We start from the raw sequence: 27889 nt of genomic DNA, 5'->3' as shown, positions 1-27889 counted from the left end.
TATACAGTTTTAATAGTATAGTTGCATGGTTAACAAAATGTTGATGATGTTAAAAAACATGTACGTAACCACTGAGTTTAAAATGTACCCAAAGGCACGTTCTTATCAGATAATCAAAATACAGGATGTCTTTACTCTTTGTCGCATGGTTTAAAGACCAAAATTGCATTTTGGCACTTTAAACCATAAAATACGACATTTTTCCACATATTGAAGATTTCTTAACCATTTCCTTTAGTTTTAAACTTTTATACAAATAACAGTGAAATGGATTGTGACTTTCGCAGCTTGTGAAGTTTGTTGTACTGTTTGAAACAGAATTACAAATAAAATAGCAACAACTTAATCAACAGCAGAAAAACAAAACAACCACCCAAAACCACAACTCTTATTTGGCAAAGATTACAAAGTCAGTCTTTGGCTTATCAAACTATTCCTCTTTATCTGTTTGCTCTGTAAACTGACATATAAACCATCATTTGCTCTACAGAGCCATGATCTGTCAGAACTGGATTCTGTCATGAAAACAGCCGAGCACAGTGTATAAATGCAAGAACAAATGTAGTCACACACACACCTCGTTAAAAAATCATGTCAACATCTCCACTAGATCCCCAATAGTCCAGAGTTTTTCAAGTTCTCCTGCACTCTCATCTGCGGAGCTGTGGTCCCAGCATGACTTTGTTGATAAAGTTGACAATGGCCACAGCTGGCTGCTCCGGGTCCATTTCTGCAAACAGGTGACACACGTTCTCTGTAGTGCTCCCAGTCCGCCTCGCCACAAACCCAAACATCCTGCAGCGGAGAAGGAGATGCGAGAGGTTTAAAAGACAGGAGAACTAATACAATTTGAAAGAAACCCAGTTTTGTTTTTCAAGAGGTCAGAGTAGCACGTCTGATTGTGATGAACTGCCATGCAAAGTATAGCACATTGTACCAGTCGCTAATATCACGCGCCAAGAAAAACACACACAGTGAAGCAAGCACTTACTTGCTTGACGTGCTATCAGAATTAGTCCACCTGAAGCACGGGCACACGAATAGAGACACAGAGACAATATTTAGTAAAAAAACATGAATAACAAAGACATGGAGGCGGTTTCATAAAGACTGTAGACAGTGACTGGCATTCTACATTCACCTCTCAGAGTGAAAAAGCAGACAAATCACAGAGATCTTATATCTATAATGTAAGCCAATACAGGAAGAGCTTGTGCAGCAGCAAGCACACAGATGTTGCTGCCTTTACGTAAGATAATCAGCAGTAACATGTACAAGCATACGTATATCGTTTTTAATAAATAATACTGTCAATGTCTCATTGACCCACCTCTGGTCTTGTGGGTTGAGACTGCTGAATGTCACACTGTTGATTGGGTAGTGTCTCCTGAAAAATAGCCTGTGGACACACAAACAATACCGTGACTTGTTCGTCTTTGGAATTAGCTTTTCTGGAAAGTTTTCTATCAGACCACTTTTTTTTCCACTGAAATGAAGCGACATAATGTTGCTATGAAGTAAGATGTACCTTCTTTTGCTGTCGGTTAGAGTGATGCCCTGAGAAGACACTTTGAAGTGGACCACCGTTGCCACTGGACATGGACTCAGTGCAAAGGTACATTTGGTTGCCTTTGAGATTGCCTCAGGGCCCGTTAATGACTCGGTTTCCAGGGAGTTCAGGTAGAGCACGTTGCAAGCTTGTTTATGAGAGAGATGAGAAAATATGGATCATCATAAACATGTGTACTCTTATAGCTTGGTGCTATGAAAACACGAGGCTGGAGCAGTCTCTGTTGGTCGGACTTAGAAACTGCATCAATTGCACTGCATGTGCTAGGTCCGCTACGGAAGTTCATATGGCAGCAAAATCACCAAAAACGAAAAAAGCCCATGTACTACCTGCTCCTTGTTTGAGGAGGTCAGCCGCCGTGCTGGTGTTTGTTGTACTCTGCATCTCCTGAAGCTCCCCAACCAGATCTGAAACATCATAGTCTTCAGTTACATAACAATACTGTATATATTATTGAGGGTCCAGTCTCTGTTGTAATGGCCTCCTATTTGTTGAAGTGTTTGATTGTTCTCTCATAATAAATATGTCGCTTTACCTTTTTCTGGGATGCGAAGGGCACATGGCAGAGATATGGGAGTAATTGAATGCTGGTACACCAGGGCAGATAAACTTCCTGAGACAAAGACGGAAAGACAAAATAGGTAAAACAGATTATGATTCGGACAGATTAGAATGTCTTCCTATAGGTTAAAACGATCAGGTTCAGTATGTCATCCATAACTATATACAGTCTGTGAAACGTATTGCGACAGTTGTCTCCCACATAACTGACCAAAGTAGGACTCATTCTGACAGCCCTTGATCTTCACTCCCCGTGGCCCAGTCTCGATGAGGAAGTGTCTCACCAGCTGTTCCAGAGGATCCCCTGAGAGAGAGGAGGGGAGAGGAGGGTGAGAAGTGAGGATGGAAAATGAGGCAGACTGTCATGCTGAAGAGCCTATTCTATAAGCATGCATGAACGAAAAAGATACAGAAAATGTAAGATTCTGATGCCTATAGACTAATCGAACAATAACATGCGTATGAAAAGAAGATACATACATGAATAATAATTAGGAGCGGTTAAAAAAACATTCATTTTAGTACCTGTGCCTTCAATTTGACAACAGTAAAAACGTGCTTACATATACATCATTTGAACTCAACTATGAAATGTTTATTCTTAATTATAATTGTAAAGGAAACCACAGATTGATTTTATCATAAACTTCCTAATAAGTACTTAAGTTGACTCGATGTTTTCTGTGATTTTGTACACTTTGCTGGCAAGTATCTTCCTTGCATCCGAAATGACTGCTGATGGGTTTGATGGTATGATGATTCAAAATCATGTAGTTAATCAACCATTGAGGAACATGATACCGGCATTACATTTCTATACGTAGTTTATTGTTGGGAGTATGACGTGACTTGACTGATGCCATGAAAAACACCTTTTTCACAGCAGACTTTAGTCATAGTAGGAAAAGCACAGGTGTAGCTAACAACGATAGCACTGTTGTGTTCAAGTGTCAAGTGTGAGACTTTGCAATGTGACAGTGAGACAACATGCACAACACCAGGACCGTGGATACCTTTGCTGACAGTGATGTTGGCATTAGGAGGAGGTGTGGCCACCTTAAGGGCCAGACCGTAGGCCCCCTGGAAGGAGTTACTGTCTCTGATGAGGAAAGTTCCTGGTCCCTTGTCCTTCAAAACAGCTATGGCTATGGGAGAGAAGACGCATTAGAGTGCTGTAGTGTAAAATCAGAGATGCAACAATGGCAACATATAGGTTACATGATGTCTAAGGTCACCCTGCTGTTTTCTAGTTCGGTGTATTAAGTTCCACTATCCTGAATTACTTGATCATCGATGATAAAACAAGATTGGTAATGATGAATACAAACATTGCATATCCCTCGTCATCCTCACCTTGGTCTCTGGAGATGCCTGGTTTGTACCAGTACTTTGAGCTGTCCTGGACAAACTTAGCATTGACCCTGATGTCTGCCTCCTCCCTACAGCTGTGGTGTGAAGACCCCCGTCTCTGCTCTCCCGCAGAGGGGGAGAAAGTAACGTGGTGCATGGGGGAAGGAGCTGAGGAGGCCCGGAGAAGAGAGTTGTGTCCGTTTAGGTATCCCTGTGAGGACGAAAGCCGCTTCTTCTCTGGTAGCGGTGGCTGGACGGCGGGGATGGTAACTGCAGTGTACCCAGTGTATGGTATATGAGGGACATTTAGTAATGGGTAGTAATAGGACGCTAAGGGGAAGGTTGGTGTTTGATATCCGTCGGGCACAGGGGACGGTGGTTTTGTGCCAGTCGAGCAGTCTCTTTCCGGAGTCAATCTTTGTCCTGCGGCGTCTGTAGCTGATCCAGAGGGCTGGGGAGAAGACTGAAGGTCTGGGGAGCCAATAGGAGAATTGGGGGAAGTGGTGGAAGGACTAGAACTGAGACTAGCAGAGGGGTTCATGGATGCACCTCTGATGCTGTCAGATGGGGTATCGCTAGGAAGGGCAGAGCCATTCAGTTGCACCTGGACTGGGGTGACGATGACAGTTGCATAGCTTGAAGTCTGTGATTGGTTAGATCCCTCTGCACTTCCTGTGATCTTGGCTGCTCCAAGTTTACCATCGAAGCTCGAACTCTGCTCACTTGATGGTTGTGTGGAGTTTATGGGTATGTTGGAACTTTGTGTTTGTGTTTCTCTTGGTACTGGTGTGATGGCTCTGTCGCTATTTGTGCTGGACTCCAGATCTCTAGAGGGTTCTTGGGTTTGAGGAGGGCTATCAGCAGTTACACTAAGGAAAAAATAATAATAAATAATTATATACAAATCTGTATTCATGTCATTATACTCTCAGCTTTAGAGCATGTCAAAAAGGAAAATGTTTCACCCACCTGTCTTCTGTGTGTGTGGGGCTGCTGCTGCCGATGATTGTGTAGTCATGATCAGAGTCCAATCCAGGGGTGCTTGACTGTCCATTGGAGTCCGATTTACCTTCTGAACCCTGGGATATGTCGTCCTCCACATCAGCCTTGGCTTGTCCCCCTTCGAGGAGTGAGATAAAACAAGATGAGATGAAGACATAACAAAGACATTAGAAAAATAAGAAGTAATGAACATTTTATTAACATTTCAATGTAAAAAAAAAGAAAGAAAACAATCCACACTGCATCCATCCATCTATTCAGTCACCTTTGTGATGCTCAGAGTGCTGCTGGTCTCCAGATCCAGAGGGAGACTCGGGCAGCCTGCCTCTCACAGGAGAGGGGCTACTAGCGGGCAGAGGCGAGGCTGATCCAGAGTGGTACCCTGAGGCGTAACCTCGGCTCTCATGGCTCTCGGCTGGGGATGACTGATAAGGAGAGCAGGGACAGGAGTTACGGGGCTGTGGAGGGGTGTGGTACCCACTGCTGGCTCCATCCCGCACATCCATCAGAGACTGGGGGCTGGGGTAGCCCTGATGAGGTCCGATGACATATCTAGGCTCTGGGTTTGGACTCTGATCCAAAGCGGAGTGGCAGACACGAAATGCCGGCACGGCTGATTTGCACTGCCAGAACTCTGCCTCTCTCGCCACCTCCCATGGATTTTCACTTTCCCATAGCGGAGGCGCCTCTCTTGTTCGTTGTATCCCGGCTCCTTGGGACCAGTGTGGGTTTTCTGATTGGTCGGGGTGCAACGGGTGGAATGCTCGAACCGAGGCTGATTGGTGCTCTCGCCTGCTGGAGCAGTCTCGACAGCGGCAGCCAGAGGACTGTGTTGCAGAGCTGAAGAACATTTCCCTGTAAGGGCTAGAGGGCAGTGATTGATGGGAGAGATGAGAGGCTGGATTGTGACTGGAATAATGGAGGAGGTGACACTCTTCCCCAGTGCAGAGTCTGTTTAACGCTGGGAGGGTGTGGCTGTGTGGGTGGGTGTGATCAGGGGTGGAATAAGGGTAGCAGGGCCTGAGGAGACAAGGCGGGGGCGGGGGTGGGGGTGGACGTTCCCATGGTAACTCTTGTAAAGGATGGGCACTATGTCGATGGCAGAGTTCCATGTGAGTTGAATGAGGAGGCGGGGAAACTGATTTGGATGGCAAGGCCGGCAGAGTTTGGCTTTTTGGATTCTTTTTAGTGATGTTGCAACGGCCGAGACAATGACCGTCAGAAAGGCAGGGCTCTCGTTCCCTCTCCCATCCACCATCGCCACACTTCGCACCCCTTCGACCGCAACACGAGTGTTCTCGCCTCAGACTTGGCGGGTCTCCGTCATCTAAAATTGCTGTCTCTCTGTCTTTCTCTTTGCCTCTTTTTTTCTCCTTTGCTCCGTCTTCCCCGTCTCCTCTCCTTGATGGACAGTCAGGGTTTTCTCTTTCTGGGCGGTTTATGGACGGAGAGGGGTCTTCCGGGTGATCAGAGGGGATTGAGGAGTCGGAGGTGTAGGTGAGAGGCTGGGGCTGGCTGGGAGTTTGAGGCTTGACTGTGGGGCTGCTAGTGAGGCACCCGTTGGGTGATGCTGCTGAGGCAGTCGAGCCCGGCCCACGACGCTTCCTCACCTGGGCATACAGGCTGCCGTCCAGAGGGCCCCTCGTATGAGAGATATCTGCAAGAAACAAGAAGGGGATGTGATGTCTGATACTTTTAACACAAAGCTTCCCCTTTACACCTGTGTGTGTGTGTGTGTGTGTGTGCATGTTTCTTACTTTCAATGCTGTCTTGGTGGTGCAGGTTGAAGTTCTCATAAGAATCCCATCTGACCACAGGGTCTGAGATGTTGTAGTCCACTTTGATGGAGGCATCATTCTTGCGGTATTCTCGACCTTGGAAAGCAGACATTTTACAATGAAGCATACGAACATGCGAAAAGAAAGAGAAGCTATGACAGACAGATAGCTGATCATATTCACCTTTCATTTTTTCCGGCCCATTGGAGAAGATAAACTCGACTGTAGCATCTGGAGGGAACCTGTCATCTACAGAACGACGAGCATGAAGGCAGTGACTAAAATATCCAGACTGTAACTACAGAGACTGATAATAACATTCACAAGAAAGTGCTCTTGACATGTGAAGTGGAAACACCAAAGTTAATAAAAAAAAGATCACCAACAGAGCATAACACTTCAAAGAATTGTATCTGAATTTAGTTTGTTTTTTTACTTTCATGCATGCGTAGTGTTATTTATAAATTGCATGCATGCCACAGCATGTAGCACTTAGAGCAACTGTCACACGACTGCTGCTTATTGAGCCATGTTCAAGCATTTCTGTTCCATTTAAAACTGACACTGTCATTTGATATTTGTATCAGAGTACAGACAAACACCGCAATGGACTGAAAGATAAGTGGGTCTTGAATTATACAGCCGTGTAAACCATTTCAAGGAAGCAATAGAAATATATAGGAGGAGGTTTCCATTTGTTCATTCATATGTATAAAACATATTTAAATTGTAGTGCAGTAAAGCACTGGTGTAGTCTAAACAACCTCCCAGCAGTGATGCCGTACTATAGTTTTCCTTATGTACATGTAGCATAAATACCTGTCACTCTACTCACTCTCTCTCTGTACTCTCTTACTCTGTAAAGCATCCATGACTGTCCAAAAGCTGAAACTGCCCCAACTTTCTATTCCATGCATTTCCTAAGAAACTATTGAGCTTCTGTTTTATACCTGTGCAGGCGAGGTCCAGTTCAGTCTTGCCAAACCACAGCTGGGCTCCGTGGACAGTGCAGGTATGAAACTGGACTCTGAACACCACCTCCCTCTCTGCTGCTCGACTCCGCCGATGGTAACACTTTACCTGCAGAGACGGATTTAGGTTTGAAAGCCATGTGCAACTACGGAGGCTCGTTTCACATGAACCGTCTCAAAATGGTGATATCTCAAAGTGTGAAAAAGGAGTAAATCCAAGTTATATTTGCTTTGTTACAATGCTCTTTTTAGTTGGATCATATATCGTTGGTGCATGTTGCTGCTGTGGCAACTGATTGCCCTCCAAGACAAATCCAGTACTCCGAATATGTTTATCCTCTCAAAGAGACATGCAGTGATGTACTGTATGTGTATTGTATGTGTGGATATGGATTGGATTGGATTTAAATCAAGGGAAGGTTTCCAATTAGTGACACACAGTGCACAAAAAGCTATGGCTCACCATAATGTCCCCCTTTAATAAAAGTGCTGGCTCCATAGTCACACTCAGCTTCCTTGCCCTGGAGCTCTGGGGATCACTGGACACACACACACAGACACAGACACAGACAGACACGCACACACACACACACACACACACGCAAATACACTGAATAAAAAACGGCCACACCAGCTCAAACACACATAAAACCAGTCAAAACATGTCTCAGTTGGGTCCAACAGTGGTAGACAACATTTAACTTTAACATAAGCACAGACCAGCCTACACCTAAACACAGACAGCAGCCTGTATAGACAATATCTGTCAGTTGGACAGGGGAAGGAAAAGAGTCTGCCCACACGAGGTGAGCTGTAAAACGCAGTAACTGGACAACTGGCCATGTACTTACTAGACGCCTGAGGTGTAGACGAGCTGCAAGGACTGATAGATTTTCAGGAATGGATAGAAACCTGTATATACAGAAGAAGTTGGAGAAAAATGAGTTTGTAGACAAAGGCTTTATTGATTTTTACATGGTAAAAAAAGCTGAGAATGATGCTATTATGCAACGTTAGTTTGTGTAAAACTGACCTCCTCCGGCCTGAAAGTTTGGTAGTGATGGAATGAGGATCTGGTGGAGGAACAGGGGACTGCTGTTCATTTTGATGGTACCTGACAGCAACCCGCCAAAGTAATAGATGTACCTGAAAAAGAGAGGTGAGGAAATGTATTGATGAGAGCATGGAGCGACTGAGGCGAGCAGCACTAGAAATACAATATGAGTGTGTCCCACCTGTTCTGAGAGGGCTGTAGGGAAGAGGAGACTTTGTCTTCACAGAACTTTCTCATTGCTAGAGTGGTGAGAGCCTGGTCCGCTCTGTGGACACAACCAGAGATTTGTTAATAAATGCTTTATTACAGAGTAAATCATGGTTGTTGTTGGTGACTTTGCCGACCAATTTAGTCTCTTCTAAAATGGCTTTATGGACATTTCCATTTTCTCTGGTTAAAGCTTGCCAACAAAAACCAAGATGCGAATGCACTAACGATGAGTCAATGAATCGATAAGTCGAACGACAAAATTGATAATCAAGTAACAATAAGTCATTTTTAAAAGGAATACTTCAGAAAAAAGTAATTGGTTTCAGTTGATTATTTGCAAGTTTTCTGAGCCTTTGTGATACTAATAGTAATATACAAGTAATAGATTTGGGTTTTGGACTGTTGTTTGGACAAAATAACAAGATATTAATTACGCCGACTGGGGCTCTATTATGCCATTTTTTCATTATTGATTTTTATTCATATTATAATATAGACTAAATGATTATCGAAAAATAATCATCGTTAGTTGCAGCCCTCCATTGATGACATTGACTGAAGGTGATCAAAAGGGTTTGGGCCTTGATGACAACGAAATATGAGAATATAAAGACATTATGGAGACACAAAGCTGCGTGAATACAAAACGGACAATTCATCTTTACACGTGCTGGTATAACGAGTGCCCTGATCGATTGATAATGATGCAGATTACCCAGCTGATATCTTGCTGTAGTGCATGTAGGCTGCCACAATGACCCCCGTCTTCCCTTTGTTTCCCTGTCAGAACACAGATCAAAGTGATGAGGAAATAGCTTTTCCCCACAAATTTTTCACAGCAAAGCAAGCAGATGTGGATTTAGGTTGCACTGACCTTGCAGTGGAGGACCACCACATTGTGGGGGTCAGAGGTCAGCCACGTCTCCATGGCTTTACAAACAGCACAAATCCTGTCGAGGGGTGGGGCGTGAACATCAGGCCAGCCGTAGTCCTGCACCTGAACCGCAGAGGAGGAAAGATGTTTTAAATTCTGGTTTTCGAATGAGTCCAAACCGTCTATGAACCTAGAAAATACAAAGTTCTCACTCTATTGATCTGTTATCTGTGAAGATGTAAATATGAGTACCTTTGGGTTAAGTCTGGTGATGTCATGTCTCTTCTCTGATAAATTCAGTAGCTGGAAAAGGCAGAGATAAAAAAGATATCACAAATCTATTTTTATATAACAACCACAAACTGAGCAAACTCAATGCAAAATAAGGATTTAAAGCAATCATCTTAGATAGTTACACAAATATGCAATGAAAGCGCGTTCAATTTGTTTTAATAAAGCTTTTAATAGCAGCCATGACTTCATTATTAAGAAGACTTTTCTTTATGTTTTCAGTTTTCATGACTCACCAAGAACTTGTCCTGGTGCTTGGATTTCAGCATAGACGCCACTTCCTGCAGGTTTCTGCGGTAGTGCTGCTCCTCCAGGTCCGGCAGGAAGAAGACAGAGATGATTCTCTCCGTGATGTAGGTGAGGTCAAAGTCATAGTGGCGCTCCATCACATGCTCCATCACTTGTTCCACGCTTTTACTCCTGGACATTGTGAGAGTTTTAGTGCAAAACATCCATCAAGTGTTTAAGCTCCCTAATGTTGATTATACTGTGCATTTTATTTCTGTGGATCCATTTTACATATCAAATATCCTTTTCTTTTCTTTAATGTGTAATTCAGGGTTCTTGGTACCTCGGTATGGAGCCTCTCTTCTTCTGTAGTGTAGATTTAGTGGAGCCGTGCTGAGAAACAATTAGAAAAGAGTAACTCTACTGCAATGATTATTTGGATTACATAGTATAAAACTACATGTACACACTCACCAGGTCTGGTGTTGAGGTACAGGTGGGAGTCACCTGAAAGAAAATGAGCACACGGTTGATTTTTGCAGCAGTCACATAACCATATACACACGCACACACACATACACACTTGTAATGAACCAGCACGTGCCAAGTCACGTGTTTGTTTTAAAGCTCTTGGTCCTTCTCCAGCAGCGCAGATTCAGGGATGGAAGGAGGAGGAGAAAGGATGAAGAGCTGATGGAGAGGATAAGATTCATTCCCACTTTCTTTCTGTCATCTGCTGCAGCTCCTTTGAGGAAGAGGCTGTCAGCACAGATCTGACTGTTCCACATGATGGCTTAGTGATGCGCGATGTCAGAAACACACACACATACACACACACACACACACACACACACACACACACACACACACACACACACACACACACACACACACACACACACTGGTGCACACTAATAGACACATACAGATAAAGACAAAAAAAAGCGTCAGAAATGTAAAGAACTTGAGGACATTGACTTGACTTCTTTGAGTTCTTCTTTTGCACACTGTATAAATGTTAAAATAAGAGACACAAAATAAAAATGATTGATTGAGTTTTTTCGCCTCGTAAAGAAGAACGAGAGGAATGAGACAGAGTGATAAAGTTTACTGGAGGAAGTCTCTACATGTGGCGTGCAGTCCTTGTATTCTAGCCAACAGTATATTGCCAAAACCACAAACACACATATGCACAGAGAAAGAGTGAAAGAGGGACGCTGAGGTCACTCAAACCGACTACAGCCACTACCTTTAGATAGATTCTTATGAGGATAACAGTTTACCCTGAAGTGACAAGCTAGAAACTGCTGTCAGTGCATGTGTTATCTTTCTGACTCATTTGATGGTCTACGATTCAAATCACATCAAATGATTAAAAACAACTAGAAACGTATTTATAACACAACCTAACAAAAGGAAAATGAAGGAAATGAGCTGACAAATGAAATCAAACGTCAGTATTGCAGCACATCTACGGGCTCTGACTGTAAACCGTGACAGGTGACACCCCTGTCAACTTATGACCTTTGAACTATTCCATGAGATTGATTGACAGCTGAGCTGCCCTCTGTGGCTGGGCAGTGCTGGGCAGTGCTGACAGGTGTCAGGCAACAGGTCAACAAGTCAAATTGCCTGCAATCACAATGATCTACAACTCAGAAAAACAACGGCGACCACGTAGAAATACACGAGAAGAAACCGAGGTACGATCAATACCGTCGGACATTTTCAATGCTACATTTATATATTTCCATTTTTTTTTATTTATGTCACAACTTACTGATAGATGTTGGTTTTAAGCTAGTTTGTAAACCATCCCTGCTCTATCTTTGACCAAAAGTAAGGAACATGTTGCTCAATACGATTGATTGTCAGGTTTTGATCTGAGCTCCAGATACATTTGATCGTGAGGTTATTTGATTTCGGTCCCTGACACAGTGGAGGTTGGTTTAGTAGTCTTTGTTCGGATTCAGAATAGCTGCGAGTCTTGTAGGCATATCATGTCAACAACATTGTTGACTACATTAATAATGTAGAACATGATACTGATGTGACTTATAGAAAAAATTGGCAGCTGATTTGATTTGTGTGGTCTGTCCACCCAGCAGTATAGCTACTGTACTGTAGTTTTATTAACTGAGACCAATGTATGTTTGGAAGGTTTGAAATTAACACAAACAACTTATTTAATTAGTTGCTAATTTTCTAAATCTTGGAAAACATTGCAGTCATTTACATGCTGTTGTTAAATCAAGTTTCTGAATTTCTCTCCAGAGAAATAGTACACAACTTACACAATTAATTTCACTTTATTTAGGTGTTGGCACATTTCCAGGATAGGAGCAATGGCATCCTGGAATGTTCCATTTGATTTGATTGGTTTCTTTAAAAAGACTTCAAAAAGATTTTTCATGCGGCCCGAAGATGGGTTTTCTCTTACATGGTATAAACGCAAGTGGCAGCTTTCTTATTTCATTGCACACACACACATACACACACACGCACACGCACACACACACACACACACACACACACACACACACACACACACACACACACAGACAGGAGATAGCAAACGACATTACAGAGGGGACACAGACAAAGACTGACAGAGAGTTTGGGACAGTGTGATAGGGAAAAAGGAGGGAAACATATATGGACATTTGATCCAGGGAGGAATGAGTAAAGGAGAAAAGGGTACGCTCATGCTGTAATAGGTTGCATGGCAGGGAACAATCAACAAAATATGCAACTGCTGAACTGACAAGCTTATGTCGTTGCGTGACTATCGTCATGCAAGTCTCACACAGACTGACTAAAACTCTGTATTTGTTATTTAGTTTTTATTCCCATAAATCCATAGTTTCTTGGATCTCTAGTCAATCAGTTATTTTCACATTCCACCACAGATCAAGCATAATCTGTACTTTCCAGTGTGTTAATGTACAATGACAGATCACAAGCATGTTATAAAACCTACAGTAGAAAATGAAAGAACACAGCGAGACAGCCATAGGGGAGATCTCCTCTCTTAATAGGTTTAATAATGGTAGTTAAGTGGATAAAGTGGTCGGCTCCAGGAAGGAACAGTAGGAGACAGAGACAACACACATGTACATACATGTGTGTAAACACAAACACACACACACGTTGTTCACACAGAAGACGAACACTGTTGAACTGGCATGCACACCAGAGTCAACAGGAAGCAATTTGCAACAGGAAGTCAGCACTGGTCAACCAGGTTCCCACGTGCACACACACACACACAGGCACACAGGCGCACACACACGCACACACACAAAGTGTATACACGTGTCTTTGGTGGCTCTGCCAGCCTCAGGGTCTTCATTAATGCATGTGGACTGTACGCTGGAGCCACTGGGATCAGAGCCATCTGGTTCAGTTCGTCCTGTTCATCAGCTAGCGTTTACTGAGGTGCCAGTGACAGCACTCGATCCCGTCCTCAGGGACTGACTCACTGGATCTAGAGTGGGCTGGATGTCTGGTCAGTTGAGTGGTTCAGATTGCCTTGTTCATCAATTAACACTTTTTACATTTATTAAAGCAAAACTGGCAAACATTCTTCAGTTTCAGCTTCGCAAATGTGAGCGTGTGCTTCTTTTCTCTGGGATAGATGCAGCTATTGCAAGCGGCCACTTGCCTTTGCTTATAGCACAAAGACTGGAAACAAGGAAACAACTGGCTTTACTTTGTCCGAAGTTTAAAAAGTCCTCTTTCCACCACCTCTAAAACTCACTTGTTAACACGTTACAGCTTTAAAGGTGCTGGTAGGTAGATGTAGTTACTGGTAGAGCCAGGCTAGCAGTTATGCGCTGTTTCCAGTTTTCCAGTTAAGCTAAGCTAAGTTAAGCCAACTAGCTGCTGGCTCCAGCTTCATATTGAACCGAGAGTTATGAAAGTGGTATTGATTTTCTCATCTACCTCTGGGAACGAGTGCAATACAGGTATTTTGACATCTTCTTGGGCTCTTGGAAATTGTGATGGGCATTTTTCACTACTTATTGACATATACTGTACATCTGACCAGCAGTGCAACAGTGAATCTTGATTAAGAGTTTCCTGGCTGCTTCACAACAGAGTGACTGTGGTTTGAATCTAAAAAGTTGTCACTGCCACACCTTGAATCATCACTCCTATTCCAGCGAGAGGAAACCCAACACAGAGATCTGCCCAGAGAGCAGCGAAAGTCAATTGCAGTGAAGCTGGAGATAACTGTAAGTGTTTGAGACAGGGGTGTCTGTACGCCGTCCAGGAGGAGCGAGCTTCATTCTGACAGTCGACTCAGAGCTGACATCGCAGTCTGGAGAGGGAGAAGTGAGTAAGCCTTACCATTTGACAGTGGAAAATCAAAGTAACCATGACTAATTCCAAGTTCCATGGTTTCACAAAAAGACACTGAAGGCCAAAGTCTAAAGTAAAACTCTGAGGCTATTTGTTTTCTTGCACTGACTGTTAACATTTCACCCAGGGCTCCAGAGGACACATTTAGGAGTGGCTGTTATAAGAGGCTTCACATGAAAGTGAAGTCTCTTTCTTCTCTGCCTGTGTTCCGTTTTCTCTCATCTTTGATCCCTCATTTCTGCATTTCTGAGCTCCTGCCGTCTGTCACTCCCCCCTGTCCTGCCACCTCGCACACTCTGTGTGTCTCTCTACTTTTAGTGCCTGGGGAGAGGATAACCACACTCATCCCTGCCAAGAGCTACAACATCAGATGACACCTCGATAAGCATCACTCACAGCCGGGGCAAGTCACTAACCCGGCCCCGGAGAAGAAGGGAACAAAAGGTAGCACAACTCAAAGCAAACACACAAACTGTCCAGGGAGTGGAGATGTAGACGAAGCTTTGAAGGTGGAGAAAAAGGGCATCAGGAAGATGTTATGGAGGAAAGAGGAGAGGTAAACAGAAAGCGAGAGCGAGCACTGGAGAGAGATGTCAACAGCTGAACACGCTGACCACTGACACACAGCAGAGAGATTTCACTGAGCTATTTTGATAGAGCTCCTTATTTTAGACCATATGTCCGTCAGAACACTTAAAGGCTCATTTTGTCTATTTATCCGTCAGTCATCTCATAAATCCACTTGCATTTCTGGCAGCAGCAGCAGTGATATTTTAAAGAGACCTGGCAATGAATCTGTGCTATAACTCTGTCTCACTGCAAGATGCATTTACATTTTCCTATCGACATTTAACGTCCAATAATTAAAAATAACACACTTTTATCACAACCTACTGTCTGTATTGATCCAACACATGAATATTCAAAATAAATATATTATAAAATGATGCTCAAATAAGCTTCAATTGTTTTAAAGCCTTTCCAACGAAATATAGGAGCTGTATAATTCCTGGAATATTAAACAAGTCTTGTTTGGCTTGTGCTCTCAGGAAATGAAAATGTGTGTGTGTGTGTGTGTGTGTGTGTGTGTGTGTGTGTGTGTGTGTGTGTGTGTGTGTGTGTGTGTGTGTCTGCGCGCACTGTCCCTTTAAAAATTAATTATTGATAAGACTAGTAAAGCAGTCACATTAAATTAACCATGATAATTATTTGTACACAGTGCATCATGCTGGTTATAAATAGCAGCCACAGTGTGGCCACCTTAATGAAGTAACACAGATGCTCATCTGACAGGATAGATCCACTTCAACCACCATCCCACTGAGTTCTCCATCTGTATCGACTTAAAGCTCTTTCTACCCTCCCACTGATGTGCAATGACACGTCGAGCTGCCACAGGAAAGCATTTCCACCCGGTCTCCCGTGGTGAGACACAAACAGAACAGGAGAGGTGGGAAAAACATGGCACTTGTTGCTCAAAATGCCTGATAGGAGAAATAGCCACAGAAATTCACAACTTCTGCTATAGACCGATAAATGAGTGGATATTAGCACACTGCAGATACATCAGTAACGGCGTAAATAACGCCCGATAAGTAACAACGTCTGAGGTATTTTAGAAAACTGTTCCACTTGCATTAATAAGGACTGATGGACAACACTAATATGTACAACACTTTCTTATTACACAAGCACATATTCCGTAAAGCATCATACTTGCTATATCAATTCATAAATCAGCTAGAACATTAGCAGAACAGCTGGTGTGTATGACTAAACACAACAACCATCTGTATTTCACTACGCAACATTAGGATCCATCAGATTGTGTTAGGACAGCTGAGTCTGGGATGCAGACATTTGTCTCTGTCAGGTGTCCTTTGGTCATAGATGGTTGTCTATACACAGACATGTATACACAGTGTTGAAGGAGACAGATATGCTTCAGTTGATGGATACTGTGGGAAATTGCATTCTTTCAGCAGCATACATAAGTGACACAGAGTCGATGGTATAAATGTTGATGAAATTAAAAGCAAGAACAGTTGTGCATGCTGGTGTATGCAAATGCGCACACGAGCCGGCATGCCCTCAAACACATTAATCTATCCCCAAAACAGTCTGGCACAGCAGTTTTACAATATTGTACATTTACGGGCATGTATAGGAGCATATAGAACAGGTTTTGTTACAGTTCCTGTAATTTGCTAACCTGCATGCATACTGAACTATCTCATTAAAAAGTAAATCTTTCACTCTCGGGTATTAAAAATTAAAATCTGTGTATTTTTTTGTAGGTCAAAGCAGGAGTCTCGGCTTATATTTTCTGCACTTGCCTTAATCACAGTCATTGAAATCCTCTTTCTGGGCAAAGCAAGAGCTCTCTAGCTCCTAAATGGAATTATGTGCACACATGCATCACATGCCGCATTATCAGAGCAAACACTGTGAAGAGGCTTTAAGGTTGTTAGCTTGCTACTCAATAGAAAAGGAAAATACAGAAATGAAAAGTCAAAACTCATGTGCAGAATACATGTGAATAAACTAAACCCAAAGCTTTACTCAGTAAATACAGAGAGTGTTTTTACCTCTCAACAAGCAGCTTCAGTCTTCCCCTCTGCCTCTGAGCAGTCCTGTCTGTAGACTGGGATACACCACCTCCCTGTCTCTCTCTCTCTCTCTCTCTCTCTCTCTCAAACAAGCTCTCACTCTCTCTCACCGACTCCCTTTGCTTCCCTCCCTCTCTCTCTCACGATAACACACACACACGCACACACTCCCACTGTGCTGCACATGCAACATAGCTTTTCCCTCTCACTATGCCTGCGTCATACGTACAGAGACAGTAAAGCACGTCGACTGTGCAAGTGCTTTCCCTTGCACGTGCACTCACACACACACACATCAATACGTGCAGGCACTGGGCAGCCCTGCAGAGTGCTGATGTCCAGTGACCTCTCCAGTGGCCGGAGGCTGAGAGAGAGAGATGACAAGTAGCAGCGGCACAAAGAGGCAGGAGTAGATGGACTGCACAAAGGATGCACACAAAAAAACAGCAACCTTGGAACTGAAAATAGTTGTGATTGTTATGGAGATGGTAGCTGGCATAACACACTGATGAAAGCATTTAAGACTTGAAAAGAAGACAAAAAATACCACGGAAGAGGTGGGAGAAGCTATAACTGTGACTATAAAACATCAGGAAAAGGAGAAATCTGACGGAGATGAAAGGTAAAAATAAAGATGATGACAGTGAGACGCAAGAGATAAAAGAAGAAAGGAAAAAAAAAAAAAAAGAAGCAATATGTTGACATATGAGAAGCACAGTGGGAGCATAGCGTGACATGAAGCCGAGAGCAATTTGTAGCCCCGACCCAATGCTCCCCTTTATTTATGAATACCCCCAAACGGGACTGATTACACACACTCACACACGGTCGGCCTCCCCAGCTGCCTCTCACTTATTTGCGTCACCCTCCCCCCCCTACACGATCACTCACTGGCAGGCATCTACGGCACTCTTGTTATTTTCTATATTTACCCACTCAGACTTCTCCTGTGCAGATTGATCATTGTCCCGTGTGACGATGTCCACTCTCGTCCACGGCGCCTGCCTCTCCTGCAGCAACCAAGAGTTGTTTTTGGCTATCGCGGTGGTGACCACGGGGACGAGTATGACACAAATAATAATCCTCTTTTAATACATGCTGCGAGGGCACAACAGCTGGTTGTGCCCAGTTATACACTGTTACAGTGCGTGTGTGTAGGAGGAGGAAGGGGCACCACCTCCAACCTGACCTGAAGATCTGAGAAATAAATGTGAATGCGGTTTCTTTCTGTGTGTTTGTGCACAACAGCACAGTTACAGCAAGGTCATGAGCTCACTCCGTGGTGTGTGACACTGAGCTGCTGTGAGCGGGGTCACGGGAGAGCAGAGGCAGCTACTGCCAACGGTTTGACATAAGCTGTGGACAGAGAGAGAGAGAGAGAGAGAGAGAGTGCTTCCCTCTCACTCAACGCAAACACATCCTCTTATAATGGAATAATCCACTCAAAAACAACAAAGAGCAGGCTCCTTGTTCATAACACAGTCGTTTGCATGGCAGTCGTATCTATTGAGGTCGCTATCTGTGTAGACAGTTGTGTCCCGGCCTCCTTTATGATGGATTTTACCTCGTATGGTTGTTTATGGTGGCAGTGCAGAAATGGTGACAAGAAGCTATTTCTCTTTGATTCTGAGGGAGTGACAACAACACCTCACTTTCACCACTGATGGACTAACAATGCCTCTATTGCTTAAAACAGTGATGAAGTGTTCACCTGGGTTTTCCCTTCCTATTCCCAATAAACCAGGCCATTGGAGTATTGCCATTTTGCATTAGCAAGCAGCGGTTCTTGCAAACAAGTAGCTTCCAGTTATCCCGAGCCAGTTCATTTATGTACTTGACTTTCTTATTACTATAGTAAAAGTGCACAGCTACTGATCTATTACAACTTGACAGGTTGGCACACAGCCAGTTTTCCTCTTCAAAGGTGCCATCTCCCTGAGCTGTGCTGCCTCTTGTGCTTTTCTTCCTCTGACCCCCACTGAGACAGCTCACAGGCTAATGCCCTCTTATGATCAGCCTATGAGCACTTCTCAGAGACAACGCTAATGGAATTATTATATATATATATTATATTATTATAATGGAATTGTGTAAAGTATTATTCTTTAATAAGCACAAATGCTTCCTATCAAGCCGTATTACAGAGACTTCACAGAGACTTCCATAGTGTTTGAGGACAGGAGCTCCTGCTATGCCACGTTAACGCATGACTGAATTACTCATAGCAACCTGGCTGGTTGCAGTTTGGGGGGGGGGGGGGGGGTGGTGGCCTTCCTTTAACCATACATCTAGGTCAGTGCACATGGCTTACTCCACTTAAAACTCACATCTGAACCTCTGACACAGGAGCACAGTTTGCTCAGGACAGGAGGAAGGTAGAGTGAGGAAAGGTTTGGCTTACCTTGGCTTCGCATGTCTTGTGAACCGCAACCTTGCACTCTGCACACAGAAAGGAGAGTGCATGTATTATTCTGACAGTGCGCTTTGAGAGAGACAGAGAGAGAGAGGACAGTCAGGGTGACCTCATCTATGTGAGATCTATAGGTGCGCATCCACACCGGTCCGTTGTATCTGTAGCTGACCTGACTTGAGACGTGGACTCACCCTTGCAGAAAGCCCCGGGGTTGTCAATGTTTTGCTTGCACACATCGCACACCCTTTTCCTCTTGAAGCTCTTCTCTGTGAAGGTGTGGCTCCCCGTTTTGACGAGCTGCAGAGACACAAATCTATCAAATGAGTCGAGGGGAGAGACGCTTCCGCTCATAGGAAGACATTCACTTAATCATTGATTAGACTGAAACCATCTGAATGCATTTGTGGTTGTAAAATATGTTCTGCTTTAATGTGTCTCGAGCATTTTATCTCAGCATTGGACGGTCACTGTCCCCTGTCCGGCTGCTGTCAGAGCAGATGTGCGCTGGTTCGGTGACACACCAGCATGAGCACTGATGTTCTACCTGCTGTACATTCAGCTTCCTCCACTAAAGACTCCCGTCATATCACGCTGTGTTTTGAGGAATCCTGTTGTCTCGTCTCTTAACTTGTCCTCATTCTGTCTTAGTCTGTGGGGCAGCTGAGATGATGGAAAACAAACAGCTTCCTGTGCTGCCATCCTCCAATGTGCTGGGCTCAATGTAATTGAATAGATGCACACAGTGTTCATTTTCTTTAATGGTATCCTTTTGATGCTGTTGGCTTTCTTCAGGTTGCTGGGCTGGGTGTATCTGCCACATGGTTTACCATAACATTTGGTACAGACATTCATGTTCCCCAGAGGATCAATTGTAAAAACTTTGGTGATACCCTGACTTATCCTATAGGTGCAAATATCAGAATTCGTCCAATAATTTGGTTTATAACTGAACTCTTGCAAAACTAATTTGGAGTCGATTCCAGCCGTGTGTATTTGCATGGAGGAGAATTTCCACTCCTCCAGCATCGAACAGCCTCTCTTCAGCCTTTACTGTGAAAACAGAGTCTGTGTTTCCATCTGGTGGATGAATCGGGGTAGCATACTGCACTCATCCTAAAGGCATTGGCCCTCAATACAGGCATGCGTCCATGCACATTTTTTTAATGGGAACATGTGTAAAGGTGTGATTGATTGATTTTGCAATAGTATTTAAATATAATTAAAACCTATCGTGACATTTAAACTAACTTAATTGAGTTGTACAGTTACCTGAGAACAAATGGCACAGATGGTACCCAAATGTAACCAAAGGGCCAATTTGATGATTCTGCCTCTACATGTCTCTACTAAAACCTCTCCAACTTTGATTTGCTTCACTTTGTTAACGTAATTCTGTGGAAAAAGTAATGTTGTGACATGGTTTGCTGAAGGTTGCAACTGCATCATTCTGGGATAGTGAAGTGTAAAATTTCGTTTGGCGGAAAATAAATCTGTAAATTATGCTGTGTCCCCATTTAGATTTAATCTGACCCGGTAACATATATACCGATGCTTACACCTCAGCAGAAACCTCACAAGTGGTACCTTTATGATGATACCAGGATCATTCAAGTATACCTTGTAGTTGCAGAGATACACTCTAGTCATTTTTGGGCATGTCATTTTTAAGCAGGGGCCTGAGCCAGGTCAAGATTATTGGCTGAAAGGTTTTATGTCCTAAAAATACCCTAAATGAACTGAATGATTCTCAGTAACTGTATCAATTTAAATGATAGAGGAGATATGAAAATAAAGCGTTAAACCTGGAGAAAAAATGTTTTTGCGCACACACACACAGTCCCAGTGAGGGTATCTGCCCTAAAGCAAATAAGTAGTGCCCTGAGTCATAACCCAAGGATTTAGCTTTTTATATACAGCAGCACTTAAGTGTCCCAGTGAAAAGTGGGATAATGTTTATACAAAGCTATTAATGCTTTCCCAAAGCAATGCCTTTTGACAGCATGTGAAACACTTAAAACTTTCCTTGAGCACGGAATGAGGAGGCGCCTGGAAACATCAGGAGGGAGTGGGTGTTTGCACTGCGTCTGTGTGTGTGTGTGTGTGTGTGTGTGTGTGTGTGTGTGTGTGTGTGTGCGTGTGTGTGTGAGAGAGAGAGGCAATAGGAGAGGTGGAGGGCCACAAACAGCGTACCTGCACAGACTGGTGTTTATTTTCCAGTTAAATGACTCGATGCTTTTCTCTGGTCTTGAAAAAACATTTCTCAGCTCAAGCATTTTATACTTTTTCCGATGCCTGGCTTTTTCCAAACAAGGGGGGGGGGGGGGGGGGGGGGGCATTGAGTTCAACTCTGGAAGATGAAGGTGTTGGACTCACTCTAAAAACAATTTTTATTGACACCAGAGTCTCACTTCGCCGCCATCTTGACTGAGAAAGAGTGGAAGGAAACTCATTCTATTAACCACGATGCTCTATAAAACAGCCGTGTCTCCCGAGAAGAGAGTACACAGTCTAAATCCTTCATGACTAGAAATGTATAATTAATGTTTTATGTAGCCCTGCCCTGAGCTATGTGTGGTTACTAATGTGAACGTGAATGCAAGCTGATTCACTTCGACCACACTTGCTTCTTTAAAAGTTGTGAATGCTTTTCAGTGAGCTATTTGCTAACTGTGTCTGCTGTTTGGTGGTGAGCAGCTAGTGTACTGAGGGTTTTAGAGCTTTTTTGTTGAAAATCCACAGAGAGCGGTGAGATAGCTTGAACCAAAACTGTAAAGCTACGGCCGGACAGCTGAACAATGACCTGAAACTTGTAAAGCCCTGTAAAGTCGAGGGGAGCTGCAGATTCTGTAGCTTCATCACTATGAGCAAGGCCTCTCACATTACACATTTTATTCACATCTGATACATTATTAGTATATAACAATATGTATTATACCCGCTTTAAGTATAAGTGAGGTGCTGATAGGCAGATTTTGCCTTCTTTGTCCATAGACTAACTGTGTCCTCTTGTTTACATTCCTAAAGCTAAGCTAAGCTAACTGGCTGCTGCCAGTAGCTTCATTTTTAGCATTCAAACGCAATAGTGGTATCGATCCTCAAATCTAACTCTCAGCAAGAGAACAAATTAATGTAATTCCCCAAATCTTTCTTTAATTTTACAGCCAACAAATCAGGGCATTCAAGCACTGGCGAACAAACACAGAAATAATGTGGATTCAGTTTGATCCTGTTAGCCACTAGAGAGAGTTACAGTAGATGGTTATTTGATGAACAATGCCCTGAGAACAATACCATAAACCAATGCAATTCATGAAGACTGTACTGTGTTGTTATTGTAATCAGGGTCTGATGTCCTCCGCTCGGGTACAGGGGTCGGACAGTGTGTTTAAAATTGTTGGATTAAAAATAATTAAATTACTGTTATCTAACAACAATAACCCTCTCTGGTGGAAAAACAGTGTTTATTTTGTTCACTGACCTGTGCTGATCATAAGCTCGCAGGCACGGACGGGACACATTACCATTATGCCGTATGTATTGATCTTAGAGCAGCAGAGTAACGTTGGACTATTGACACATGTCCTCTGCTGTTATGATGAACGGAAGCTGCTTTAAAGCATGGAATCCACTTAATGCGTTGAATCTGGGTATCTGTGTGTGTAGTAGTATGTGTGTGTCTGTACAGGGGGATTTAGGAAGAGAGGCGATAGGCCGGTGAACCTGACAAAAAGAGGGCATGTGAGGGGAGAGGAGGATCATCATCCCCTCCAGCCATTTACTTTTAAAATGTTATTACATAACTCGTGAATTTTGGAGCTTGAATCAATTGGACTTATGTAATGGCGCACTGTATGTGTAACCCTGTCCCTTCGTGAACCTGACAAGAGATCACCTGCAGAATAAAAAGAAGAGTTGTGACTGATCACACTGACGAGTTAGTTGGACCGGACTCACAGTAAAGGACGACAACTTTTATCAGAATTGCTTTCTTTACACATAAAGAAAAATTCAGCGGAATGAAATCCCACAATAAGGGAAATACTTAAAAATCTTCTTCTACATAAGAAATGTTTTGTAGAATTATGTAGAATATTATTTCTTAAACGATATACAAAATATCATCTGTATATGTCAATATCAATATCTAAAATATCAACATTAAATCTTATTAGGTTAAATAAGTAACATTACTTAGAAATACCAAAACAGTATCAATAGCTCAATGTGACTAGACATTGAATTGCCATTGGTTCAACTAAATCACAAATGTTTTTCCATGTTTATAGTGGCGTAGTTAGATTTTATTGCTGCACATCTGAGCCAAGTTGTAGTAAAGCTACATCAAAAAAATCATAAAAAGGCAACAATGTCAGTGCAGTAGTGTGTTGCAGAATGAGGTCCACTGAAGCCGACACTGGACAATCACTTGGAGTACAGTGTCTTCTCCTTCTTCAAGGTCCGTGAATTCTTTAAAGAGAAAAACATCTCAAACGACCATTTTAACGCTTCATTTTGGATGAACACATGTTCATCAGTTCCATGTTGAAACCTCACGTGAATCACTCATCTTTTGATACCAGTGTGTCAGTTTGAAGTTCAAACTAACAACGCAAGATGAGTCAACGGCACCGCCTGGTGGACAAATAGTAGTATAACTTTATAACTTTATTTTTAATGACCTGATGAATGCAGACCCATTGTATTGTCTGTGTTGCAACTAGAGAAATGTAATTTAAAATAAGTGAAGCGTATCTTAATCTACAAACACCCGACCACACATCCCTTTATTGAATATCCATCCAGGATGACTACAGGATGACTATGCCAAATATACAGTATATACAGTATATATATATATAAAAATAAAAATAGAAAACATAATATATATAAATAAATAATAATAATAAATAATAATAAATTAAAAAATATATTATTATTATCTAAATTATTTAAATTATCTAAATTATTTATTTATTTCAGGTGCATAAAGGGATTTTGTTTCCTGTGCTAACATCAAGCATGATGAAAAGTTGGTAATCTGTCTCAAATAAACAAAACTAAGCTTCATCAAAGCATGGTACCAGAGTTGTTTGCAGTGTGTTGGTGAGTTAGCACTTAACGTGAAGCAAATCGTGTGGTAATTTCTAACAATTGAGATCATAGAGCAGTCATTCAATTTAAAACAAACAAATGAAATGACTCATGAATCTCACAGTGCGGGGTTTGCCTTTTTACATAATGATGCCATTTCGCTTTTCTCCCAGTTGTTTTTCTTTCCCTCTGTTTCTATCAGGACATTAGCCAACAGTAGAAGGAGAAAGCAACAGTAAGGGGTGGACACAACATTAAGAACATGTGTCGCATAATTCAATCCGATCACAATGTTCATTTAATGCTCTATCATACTGAGCATTTTAAACCCTTCAAATGTCTAGTTTGAATGTCGAGGATTTTTGAATTTGGACTGAATATCGACTGCATTGGACTGTACAGATGTTTGTGACATTCGAGTACTTTTAGTACAAGTAAACAGGAACTTCAGTTGAGTGGACATTCAGTCTCCAGTGGCTCCCGTGACTATCAGCAGTGTTGCAGTATTGCTTTGCAGTATTAAAGAACCCCACCCTATTTGGATTTTTGCAGCCAAAGCCTATGTCATTCTACAAGCATGTCGGGCCACTGCAGAGAGCCCGAAGCTAACATGGAGATGAGGAGCGGGTCAGGCACCAACGGAAACATAATGGGTTCCTTAATGAATGTGGCTGCATGGGCTTCTTCTTTCCGTGAGGACGGCAGCAGTAGTAGCATTTTAATTAAGGATCTTATTCCAAAACAACTCGGGAAAGTTATCTAACGCTGAGTTTTCAATATATTTCTGGCTCTATGAAATGTACACATTGTGCTAATTCATTCATAAATATAAACAAAAAAATATGCAGCACACACACAGTAAATAAATACAGTGTACAGTAACACCCCCCCTTCAGCACTAAATTCCTCGGTCGTGCGTGAGTGTCTTTTTTCAGTGACACCACACTAGTGATGACATACCGGAGAGCAGGAGCCACAACCTCTAGCTTTGGGTAACACACGCACACACACACGCACACGCACACACATGCACACACACATGCACACACACACACACGATCCTCTCAGGAAGGGACGGGAGCAGGTGGCGAGTCAGGGGTATGCTCTAGTCCTGGCAGGATATTTATAACCTGCTCGAGTAGGGGCTGTCACCCCTAAACAGCCATGAAAAGGCTGAAAATAGGTGCGGGAATGAGTGTGTGTTTGTGTGTGTGAGAAAGAGATGCCGAGACGGAGACAGAGACAAAAGAGACAGACACTACAAACAACATAGAGAACTCCTGGACTGTTGCATGTATGACATATTTCATTCCTCTCCCTTGCAGAGTCCACCCATTCAGCTGGGACTATGTAATCATAATATGGCACGTTCAGATACACCCACACTCACACACACACACTCTCACACACACACACAAATTCGTACAGACACACACAATCAGGTCTTTAGGGGATTTGCAGCCACATGTGATCTGAGTAATGTTTTTTTGTTCCAGCAAGATCCAGAAGTTCACTGTGCAGCACTGTGTGAAAGTAAAGTGACTTTACTTGAAATTCATTTTCTTTCTGTTTATCCATCTCGTCTGACACACAGCATGCCGGAGAGTGATTTACTCTGACATGTAAGAGAACGCACACATTCTGGTGCATAGCCATGGTCCTAAACCAACAGACACTTTTTTTATTTTAGTCTCTATAAAAGTCCTCCAGAGGCTTTAAGTGGCTTGCTCCTAAATCCATAGATGTTCCTAAATAGAGCCAGCAGCCAGGCAGACGGCGGGTCAGAACCTAACAGTAACCTATACCACTTCCTCTTGAACCCGGAGAGACACGATTAACAGGGATCAAGTGGATCGTCCGCCACTCTCTGTATCTATTTCCATCGTTCCTCGCCAACAATCCCATGTTACGCAGCAGGAGTGACAAATTCACCAGGCTATCAAAATCAAACTTTTGACCAATCTCATTAACATTATGCTATCGCATCAAATTTGTGCGTCTGATGCAGGAACCTTGAAAACACACGTTCATCCTTCGGTGCACAAGCATGTGCTGCACAAGATGCTTCAAAAACCACAGAGGAAGAATATTTTGTAAGAGAGAGAGAACTACTTTGGTGTCATCTAATTTGGAAAGGTAGTAGTAATTCTTTGGATGTCTTTGGTTGATGTCTGTCCTTGTGTTGTCCTCTGGGGTCAAAAATGACCCCACCTGGTTTGACTGTTTTTAAAGCATACAGTATAAATTGTCAATCAATTCTGTTTTACACCTTTAGTCTTACTTCAGTCCAACACATTACCACAAATCGTTCCCTTCATTTTTGGAATTTAGGGCCAATAGACCTTGTTTACATAAAAGTATACCCTGTTTTTGAGTGAAAATACAATGAAACAATGAATTATTTTGACTTTATATTAATTTTTACTATTTGACTTATCACAGAGAGGTACATATCAAAGTTTAGTGAGGATGCTGTTCTTGAATCATTTGAATTTTTTTAATGGCAGCACATAATCACACCTGTTGTCCTCTGGGGTCAAAAATGACCCCGTCAGGTTTGACTGTTTATAAAGCATACAGTATAAATTATCACCCACCTCTGTGTTTCAACTCCTTAGTCAACTTTATTCCAAGTCATTACCTGACATATAAAACATGTCAACATTCATTTCTGCAACATGTAACTAGTATGCGGTGAATGTAGTGTATAATAATTAAACAAAGTTCAGCTTCTTCTTCTGAGTCAAATGATAAAACACTAAGCAGTATCTCTGGCTATTTGAAACAACTGAAGCAATAATGTACATCCAAACATAAAGAACTTCTATCATGATCTTTTATCCTCAAACTGCAAAATGCTTTTTTGCTTTAGCTCCTAATGGACTCTACATACTGTACGATCAGAAGCGAGGCATTTCTGCCATGCACAACCCCAATGTTTACTGTTCCCGAAAGAGCAGTTATTCACTTACCTCAGCAAGTTGAAGGATGTCAGGATGCACCTCAGCCTCTGCCTTTATGGGGATTCCTCCTGGGTCAGTATCAGGTCCATGTGTCTTCATCCTGCCAGTGCTCATGCTGTGAACGCACCCCATACTTCCAGAAGACTCCTCTTTTCGCCTCGTATCTTTAATTTCCTCGACTCTTATCCGCTCCTTCCGCAGAAGTGCTTTGCTCCAGAAGGTCCTCCTCCTCCTCTTCTTCTTCTTCTTCTTCTTCTTCTTTCCCTCCTCTCAGCGCTTCATGTTATGAAGGGCCTCCTTAAGTTTCTGCGACAGCCAACGTCTTCCCCTCCAACATGCTCCTTCTTCCCCAGTGACTCCTCACACCTCTGCCCTTCTCTCTGACAGCCTGCCCTGCCTTGAAATCCACCCCAGATGACTTTTTTTTTTCTCTCCTTTCCCCCCTCTCCTCTTACAACCTCTCTTTCACCCCTCCAAAAAAGTGTCACCAAGCACAGACTCTCCACTCTCTCCCCCCCCCCCCCCCACCTCTCCTCTTACACTTTTCCCTGTCCCTTGC

The 27889-nt window shown here is 42.8% G+C and overlaps 1 protein-coding gene across 1 annotated transcript; it reads right to left on the bottom strand.

Annotated features, from left to right (window-relative positions):
• Positions 1 to 182: 182 nt before the first annotated feature.
• Positions 183 to 27872, bottom strand: LOC142954932 (tensin-2-like). The gene is made up of 27 exons (XM_076096302.1): positions 27340 to 27872; positions 19468 to 19573; positions 19265 to 19302; positions 10364 to 10396; positions 10233 to 10282; positions 9898 to 10081; positions 9623 to 9673; positions 9371 to 9493; positions 9212 to 9276; positions 8468 to 8551; positions 8266 to 8378; positions 8084 to 8144; positions 7696 to 7771; positions 7212 to 7341; positions 6445 to 6510; positions 6241 to 6357; positions 4749 to 6140; positions 4451 to 4601; positions 3485 to 4350; positions 3145 to 3276; positions 2343 to 2435; positions 2106 to 2183; positions 1900 to 1977; positions 1529 to 1697; positions 1331 to 1399; positions 992 to 1021; positions 183 to 795 (listed from the first exon to the last, which is right to left on the bottom strand). The coding sequence occupies exons 1-27, from the start codon at positions 27460 to 27462 to the stop codon at positions 651 to 653; spliced, it is 4623 nt and encodes a 1540-aa protein (XP_075952417.1). The 5' UTR covers positions 27463 to 27872; the 3' UTR covers positions 183 to 650.
• Between the last annotated feature and the right edge of the window lie 17 nt (positions 27873 to 27889).

This window comes from Anarhichas minor, unplaced genomic scaffold, assembly GCF_050575085.1.
Source record: "Anarhichas minor isolate MPS153535 unplaced genomic scaffold, ASM5057508v1 ptg000021l, whole genome shotgun sequence".
NCBI classification, from domain to species: domain Eukaryota; kingdom Metazoa; phylum Chordata; class Actinopteri; order Perciformes; family Anarhichadidae; genus Anarhichas; species Anarhichas minor.
The sequence above is the reverse complement of the archived record's forward strand: the minus strand, read 5'-3'. Positions and strand labels throughout refer to the sequence as shown.